The 8,507-nt window shown below is 45.9% G+C and overlaps 1 protein-coding gene across 3 annotated transcripts in view; it reads right to left on the bottom strand.

The window, feature by feature from the left end:
- brd7 (bromodomain containing 7) overlaps positions 1 to 5,187 on the bottom strand; it is a 12,187-nt gene extending 7,000 nt beyond the window's left edge. For 2 of the 3 annotated variants that reach the window (XM_035395499.1, XM_035395500.1), the window contains exons 1-8: positions 5,049 to 5,097; positions 3,727 to 3,935; positions 3,390 to 3,519; positions 3,006 to 3,063; positions 2,672 to 2,816; positions 2,411 to 2,521; positions 1,766 to 1,950; positions 278 to 404 (exon numbers count right to left, since the gene is read on the bottom strand). In XM_035395499.1, coding sequence (XP_035251390.1) covers positions 278 to 404; positions 1,766 to 1,950; positions 2,411 to 2,521; positions 2,672 to 2,816; positions 3,006 to 3,063; positions 3,390 to 3,519; positions 3,727 to 3,935; positions 5,049 to 5,097 — 1,014 coding nt within the window. Of the gene's footprint in view, positions 1 to 277; positions 405 to 1,765; positions 1,951 to 2,410; positions 2,522 to 2,671; positions 2,817 to 3,005; positions 3,064 to 3,389; positions 3,520 to 3,726; positions 3,936 to 5,048 lie in introns of all 3 variants that reach the window. The other variant, XM_035395498.1, reaches the window with a different exon arrangement.
- Positions 5,188 to 8,507: the final 3,320 nt, after the last annotated feature.

Here is an 8,507-nt window from a genome sequence, read left to right as displayed (position 1 = left end):
AATCAGGATCTTCTCACAGTAAGTTTGGCTGACATACAGGCCGGGTCACCCTAACCATCAGCTGCAAAAGCTCACTTCCTGATCTGTGTACACTGAGCTGCTCTCTTGGCCAGGTCTCCCTGGTTAGACAATAGAGTCACGTGCTTCAGCTCAACAGCACTGCCTGGTTCATGAAAGTTCAATTAAAGAATAAAAGAAATGGGAAAACAGGGTTTAGCATGGATGACAATGCATTTCAGACAGCGGAGCTAGAGCAGGATCCAGCCCATAGTCCCACCTCACTGAGAACATCCCTGTTGGAGAGCTTCCCTCCCGAGTCCTCGATGATCTTCCTGATCTGCTCCAGCTCCTTCTCTGCCTGAGACGCAGCCTTCAGAGCCTCGTCCTTAGAGTCCCGGTCCTGTCTGGAGACATGGCACACAGACAGACAGACACACAGACACACACACACACACATACACACACACACGCACACATATACACACGCACGCACACACACACAGACACATGCACACACATACACACGCACGCACACACACAGACACAGGCACACACATGCACACACACACGCACATATACACAAACACACACACACACACACGCACACATATATACACACAGGCACACATGTACACACACACGCACGCACACATACATGCACACGCACGCACACAGACACGCACAAACACACACGAGAGAGTGGTTACACACCAGCACTTAAAGCACCACGAGCGGTCTCAGAAACAAGGGCATATTCACACTTCACCCATTACGTCCAGTCAGAAACACTTTCACGTGGGATTAAAGGAGAGATCGACACTAAATCACCAAGAAGGTTAATGCGTACAGAGCCATACTGCATGTCATTCGCTTCAGAGTATTAATGTGCGCACACACTGCAGCAGTTCTGGGAAACATAACATTGGCTCTCCTGTCAGCAGGCGTGATTCACAGGAAACCCAAAATGCTGTGCTTGTAGGGGGGGGCGGGACTTTAAAAACAGCGTGTGGGCCAAAGCCACGGCAACCAGATCGTCAGGGAGATGGGACACCGCATGCTTTGAGAAACACTGCTGCTGCTGGATTTGTACCAGATTAGAATTTCGCTTTACAGGAAATGTTGAGCCGGCTATGGAACATGGACTTCAGTAAAAATCCACAAATGAGCAGAAGATCAGACGCCTTTAAGCAAGCAGAGCGCTGCTCGCACACTTTCACCGCCCGTTCAAATGAACGGAAGACATTCGCGGCTGCATCTGAAACCGGCATGCTTTTGACGTGTGGGAATCAGAACTTTGATCTATGGGGAAATCTGGTGGCCAAAGAACCGTCCGAACCAAACGGAAACAAAAACTGAACCCGAGAGATTTTAGATTTTCTTTCGTTCTTCCCTCCAGAACAGAAGCCGTTACACTTGTCGCCCGCTCATCGGCGACCGCCACTCGCTTCCCCGCACCCCGCCCCGAGGGAAGGAATTTGGCGGCCTCAAACGCACGGCGAGATGTCCGCGCAGGCCCGGACACGCCCGAGGCATTCCTCCCATACCCGGCTCCAGGAACGAGCGGGAGACACTTATCTGGATCAGCTTTTACTCTAAAGCCCGGTGTACCAACTCCACAGCATCAGCAATGTGTCCGTTTGGGCCAACAGTGTCACAGAACCCTGTAAACCAGGTCGCTGTGGAAACCGTGTCGCTTCGCATTTTAGCGACACGGTTTCCACAGCGAGGTCACATGGGTTCGGCAAGTTCGGGGCGGCAGTGGCACCTGGGCGTGTCCTTGCTGATCCTCCGGGGCGACTGCATCGCCTCGCCCGGGTCCGCGGGCACCGGCGCGTCTGCGGAACGTTCCGGGCCGGCGCCGTCCTCCTTCTCCGCCTCCCCCTGCTCCTTGGTGGTGCTCTCCACGTCGGCCATGAACTCGATGCTCTGCCTCAGGCTCTGCAGCCTCTCCTTGAGCAGCGCAAGCAGGGAAAGTGCTCAGCGAGACAGCGGTTTAAGCATCCTCACAGTCATCATCGCACAGAATTGAGCAACTGCCCAGCTCAGTAACACTGCTTTATTCACGTGAACAATTAATCATGTTCATGTTTCATTAAATAAAATGGACCACAAACCACTGTGCCGGAGAGACAAATAAAAACAACAGTAATGACATTACTTTCTTGAAGAGAAAAAAAAAAGTAGAAATCAAGAACTGCCAAAATAAACAAGAAATGATAGGAGGTGCTGAATAAACACAATTGAACGCAGCGTACTAGCTCCCCCTGCTGTTCATACAGTGCAACAATATCATGGGAAAAAAAGCCAACGAGCTTAACAGTGCCAGTCTGAGAGGGCAAAAGTAAACACAGGAAAGCAGGAAGTTTCAGTGGCACCCATCCACATACTGAGAATGCATAACTGTGCTTACCGGACTTAGTATTTTCATGCCGGAGTGGAGAAGCTTCTTTGCTGCCTTGTAGTAAATGGTCTCAGGTTTATTGTAGATCATCGCGTTCTCGCACATGATCTTAAAATCCGCCTGAAACAGACAAACACAGAGCAGCTTTAACGGTGTATGACCACAAGCAGACTGGCCCAGATGTGTCCTTGCCAATGCTTGGATGCTGAGAGCCAGTCCCCTTTACAGGTCACCAAAGCAGCCATTTTTTGGGGAGTGATGATGTCGTACCTTCAGCTCCTCCAGTGCCTGGTAGTACTCTTTCTTCACTTTGTCCTTCATGGTGCTGAAGTCCATGGGCCGCTTGATGATCAGGGAGTATCCCGGGGCGATGAAGTCGGTGACGGGGAAGGCGAAGAAAGCATTGGGGTCTTTCCTGCAGAAGAAACCCATCCTGACTTTCCCCAACCGTAGCATCACACACTCATTACACTACACTGAGGAAAATGGCCCATGTCACTGAATGCCTGGAATGACACAAGCGCATGTTCTGCACAAAGAGGACAGTTAGACGAGCCCGGGCAAAGGGCCAGGAGAGAAGAACAGAGCGAACAGCCAATCTGACCTCTGAAGCTGCCTGATGAGCTGGTTTAGAGCCTCCTGCAGTGGAGTCTGTTCCTTTTCTGCAAAACAGGAACGCAAAACTCACATCTTAGAGGCCGACGATCCGGGCAGCACACAATAAATGCAATAGGAAAAATTACAAGCGCCTTGAAAATACTCTATTCATCTACCAAAGGCAGAGATAAGCCTCTCAACATGTGTTCTTACTGGCGAGCCATAGGCATATCTATTAATGCCTATGGCTCGCCAGTAAGAACACATGTTGAGATGTCAGCAAAAGTCCACACCCAATCGACTCCAGTTGATTGTTATGGGAAGGGTGAGGTTAGGTATTAGGCTGGTGAATGAAGACAAAAATGTTTTTAATTTAAAAAGAGGCTCTTACCGTCCATTTTGGCTATGGATGGAGTGAGGTGCTTGTCCTGGGACAGATCTGACCGAATAGGGGTGTGACTTCGCTCCCTGTCATCCCAATCGGTGTCCATGGAATCCTGTCCCTTCTTCTTTTTAGTCGTCTTGAACATAAAAAAATAAAACATACCGTTAGTTAACTGAACTAAGCTTTACGTTATAAGACGAAACCAATAACACAGTCTGAACTTCAAGTAACACAGTTAACGTTAAGTAGTCAGCTGACGTTAATTGCATTGACAGGTGTTACCCATGCGAAGCTTATTAGCTCCGTTTGATCACATCGCCGTAACTCGGTTAGCGTACTACACCTTTTTCTTTTTCTTCTCATCTCCCGATTGCACGGGACTGTTTCTTTCCTTTTCTCCCTTCTTTTTCTTCTTCTTTTTCTTGTCCTTGTGTTTATCATAATCTGTCTTATCTTCGTAGATGTTGTCATGGCTAGAGCTTCCAGTGGAGAGTTCAGTCACTTCGTTTCCTGCTACTTTCAAAACTAGCTTCAGCGGCTTCTCCACGTACTCTGGGTGGGAGAACATGGTGTTAGCTACGATATGTAACTGTTAGCCAACGACATTAGGTAGCACAGCACAACTTACAAGACGGATATCGTTCCAAACGCCGGAGTTACAAGAGAAAGGAAATGTTCAAGCAGAGGACATCTGACTTGCAAGGTAATTTTGTCCAGTAACGAAATTGGTACTTCTACGTGGAGACCGTTCAACATTTCACAATTAATGTAATACTGATAAATCATCTAATGCAAAACGGAAGAATCAGTTAGCTGGTCGATTAAATTAGACTACTTTATTCATTGACCTAGCAATTTGTATTGGACCATCACTATCATTGCTAAAAAAGCACTTCTGTCACAACTGCAGAGTTAGCTAAAACCCTAGCTAGCTAGTTAATGTTTCGGATAACGGCAATACAGTCGTCATTAACCGCCGCTGACAATGTCAAAGTCCCGGGAATTTCAAAACGCATGCCGTGCACAGGGCGCTGCGTCAAAAAAGCGCTTAGCTACTTGAATCGGCTACCTAACAGCAGTCTACCTATAGTTTAAGGAATAGGTAAGAATACTGAGGATAGAAACTGATCTGCGGCTAGCTAGCACTAACAGAAATATTCACTTCATCTAGCTGGCTAGGTCTAGTGATATTTGCTAGCTATGTTAGCAACGATAGCCGCAGTATAATAGTATCCGATACAGCATGCAGGAGAAAATGAAACAGTTGGCCAACGAACTAGTCTAGTAAGTTAGCGATGTCGCTAATGTAGACTAGCTAACGTTAGAGCTGGGTAAATGTTTCAATTCCTATTTGTAATATTGCTAGCAAATAAACTTAGCCAAATAGCCAATTATATTAGGAAATAATATAGACCTGACGCTACGTTAACAATGTCAGTCTATACAGTTATATGTAACCTCAGTTGGCTTGGCTGAATAATTCTGGCAAATGACAGATAGTCTACTACTAGCTAGCTAGATCAATCAGTTAACGTTAACTGCAAGACTCCAGCCGGTTAGCTGCCCGGTTAAAAGCGGGCCATAGATGATCACATCTGTAGCTAACGTTAACTTTCCGGTTCCTTGTGGTTCCGCCAATAATGAGATGTGGTACGAACAACTTACCTTCATATGCGTGTTTCTCCGACTTGTGCTTTTTATGCTTCTTTCCCATATTTTATTCTGTAGTCGGATCCTAACAGAACAAATTATATGGCGGACCCGTGCTTCTTTGTTTTGTACCTGGAAGGATTTGTAGTTGAATCCAGAGGCAGTTTGAACTCAGTAATTTTTTTCCTGCAGCGCCGCTAGCTGGCGGGTGGTTAGAATTGATTATTCAGGAGTTTTATATGTTAAAAATGTGGAAAAATCTTGTAATTTACCCAATCAAATCCCATGCCTTTTTCATAAACCTAAAAGACTAGTATTGTAATTTGTAAAAATTGTCTAAATAAAAAACAATAAAATAATGCCATTTTTTAGCTTAGTCTAACATGTTAAATATATTTAAAGGAAAACAAGAACTTTGTTTCTTTCGGACTTGGCAAATTACATGCTAATTTTGTATACACTCAAACTAAAACAGGCAATCGCAATTTTATGTTCCATGCGCAGCAATTCAGCAATTCTTGTTCCTTTTTTCAGTATATCCCAAGTTTCAAACACCCAATTATACAGAAGTTCACAGCCAGTATAAAGTCCTTTGTAGGTTTTAGTCAGGCCACCAGTGGGCGCTGCAACCACGACGTATTGTTCGAGGTCGAAGCAGAAAAGTTCATGAAAATTGAGTCGTAAATAACGTGTTTCTTGCTTATCCGTGGTAGCACAGCTTTCGAAAAGTAACTCTGCATCTCTTGGTCGGTTTTAAAATGCTGACTTGCTTTCTATGGCAGGCAGAGATTGTTTGTGAGGATTAGTTTGTGGTCAAGCCGTGGGAGACAAACTGAGTCCCATTGCAGTTTCACCTCAAAAGCAGACCACCCTCTTACTGACAATTGAAATGGATTTTGGTATGGATACATAACTTTTTTTTAAAGGCATAAACACAAAAATTACTGGGAAGACATTTGCCCCGAAAATGGATTACTCATAAAACACACTCAAGCACTCTTCTACTAAGACTCCCTAATTTAAATATAACCACTTAACACCAGTGAGGTGCTTGTTCAGTGCTATTCAAAAAGCCACAGAGACGAAAACTCAGACTAGCTGGTGACTGTGGGTCTTGTGGGGTCCAGTAAGTGCAACGTTACAATAGCCCACGGTTTCTTTGTGTGTGTGTGTGACAGAGCCCCAAACGCAAAGAGCATAGAAACAATGGGACCCCTCATGCATAAATAACCAATAGGTTGTTGCCCCGGTCTTCCCTCAGCACAGCCAATGCTGGTCAATGCTGTCTCAGCTTTTTTTTTCTTGGGATCAGTTCATACACTGGAGGGTGCCTCTGCTGGATGTTAGATTTAGATATGGAGGATGCGATTTAGGATTAATTTTAAGCTATCAAGGGACATATTTTATCTTTGTTTTGGCAATGCAACATGACGGACCAGCCACATCGCATCCTTTCCATAGTCGCTGATCCTTGGCCTTTTTCTGGGCTAAGATGGTCTTTGGCTTTCATGGCAATTTCAAACACCAGTGTTTGCTCCTTTCTTGTTTGTTTGAAGTTTTTTTTTGTTGTTGTTGTTGTTGTTCTGGGTCACAGCGAGGGTCTTCTCTTGCCCTAGACCCAAGCAGGACATCTCTGCAGCGACAGCGCACTGACCCATGGTTTATCAGAGCGATATACTGTACGACCATACCTGTCGCCCTCAGAAGAGATATGCTCCGCTATATTGGCACACATTGCACATACCAATGGACGACAGATGTTTTATTCATGGAAGGAAGATATTGTACATTCTTTGAAGCACATTTCAGGTTTTTATGAAGAGGCCAGGGGCGGGGCCTTGGATCAAGTGTTCTCATTTCTGAATTCATCCGATTGCAGAGAATGTAATCAGTGATTCCAATCATACACCCTGGACTTGGAGGTCAGGTTGAAAAGCGACTCGTAGGCTGTGTTAACAATGTCTCATTTTTCATCTGCCCAAAATAATTCTACAGACAATTCCCATGTGTTTTTCCTGGACACCACCACCGCATTTTCTGTTGTATTCCAATCAAGTCTTTAGTAGAAAGTGAATAAAACTTCTGAAAGTTACGCCTCTTTGGCCATTTTAAATGCTTGTACTGTACGTATCAGATTAGTTGCTTATGCAGTCTAATTTTGCCAGTATTTTTGTTGGGCTTCAGTTAGAACTGAAGGGATCTGCAGCTCCTTATCTGTCAGAGTCTGAGCTCTGGCAGGATGCTGTCTCTGTCTAGTACTGCAAGAGCCCTGTGAAGGAAGCCTGGAGTCAACAATTAGATAAATGAAGAATGTACACAAAATTCCTTTACAAGGGTCTGGATCAGGTGGAGCACAGGAACAGGTGCACAAATTCAACATTAGTTGTACTCTGCCTGAAGTCTGGATGTTAGAAGGTTCTTCAATCAATATTAAAAGTATCTGGACATGCCTTGGTTTTGGACTGTTTTTCATGGTTTGGGTTAGCCCGCTTAGTTCCAGTGAAGGCAAGTCTTAATGCTACGGCATGAAATCACATTCTGGATGATTCTGTGCTTCCATAACAGTTTGGGGAAGGCCCTTTCCTATTTTGGCATGACAATGCCCCCAGGCACACAGTGAGATTCATATAGAAATGGTTTTGTCAAGAACAGTGAGGAAGAACTTGACTGGCCGGCACAGGGCCCTGACCTCAACCCCATCCAGAACTATTGGGATCAATTGAAAAGCCACCTGTGGGCCAGGCCTAATCACCCAATCAGTGCCCAACCTGACTAATGCTCTTCTGGCTGAATAGAAGCAAATCTCTGCAGCAATGCTCCAACATCTAGTACAAAGCCTTCCCAGAAGAGTGGAGGTTGGAATAGTAGCAAAGGGTGGACCAACTCCATATTAATGCCGATAATTTTGTATGAGATATTGGATGTCTGGTGACCACATACTTTTGGCCATGTAGTGTGTGTGTGTGTGTGTGTGTGTGTATATATATCTCCCAACCCTCTTGGCTGAGAGTGGACAAATCCATTTTTTGAGGGGCCAGCCAGAACAGCTGCTGACCAGACCTGCTACTCCTTTTGTCTTGCTGAAGATAGACGTGGCAACTCACTGCCACAGCCCCCCCCAGAGTCTCGCAGGCGTCTGTATGCCAGCTACACTCCCTCCCCAGCCCTTGGGGGGGGGGGGGGGGGGGTACCCAGGGGTACTTCTGCCGTGTTTCAGCTGTGAGACGGCACCCACTCTGGAAGTCCATGTACATTTCAGGATTTAAAAGGAGATCAGTTACACCAAAGAAGGCCTAACAAATGGCAGATGTGAAGAAATGTATTATCTTCTGCCACAACAGTGGGTCTGAGGCAAGAGCGGGGGTGGGGGTCGGGGGGGGGGGGGGGGGGGCTGTCTTTCACATGAAAGCCGCAGCCCAACGGAAACCATTCCCCGCTTTGTTGTTCGCTTGGAATTTCGTGCTGTCATTACGT

Source organism: Anguilla anguilla, chromosome 16 (genome assembly GCF_013347855.1).
Source record: "Anguilla anguilla isolate fAngAng1 chromosome 16, fAngAng1.pri, whole genome shotgun sequence".
In the NCBI taxonomy this organism is placed as follows: domain Eukaryota; kingdom Metazoa; phylum Chordata; class Actinopteri; order Anguilliformes; family Anguillidae; genus Anguilla; species Anguilla anguilla.
The sequence above is the reverse complement of the archived record's forward strand: the minus strand, read 5'-3'. Positions and strand labels throughout refer to the sequence as shown.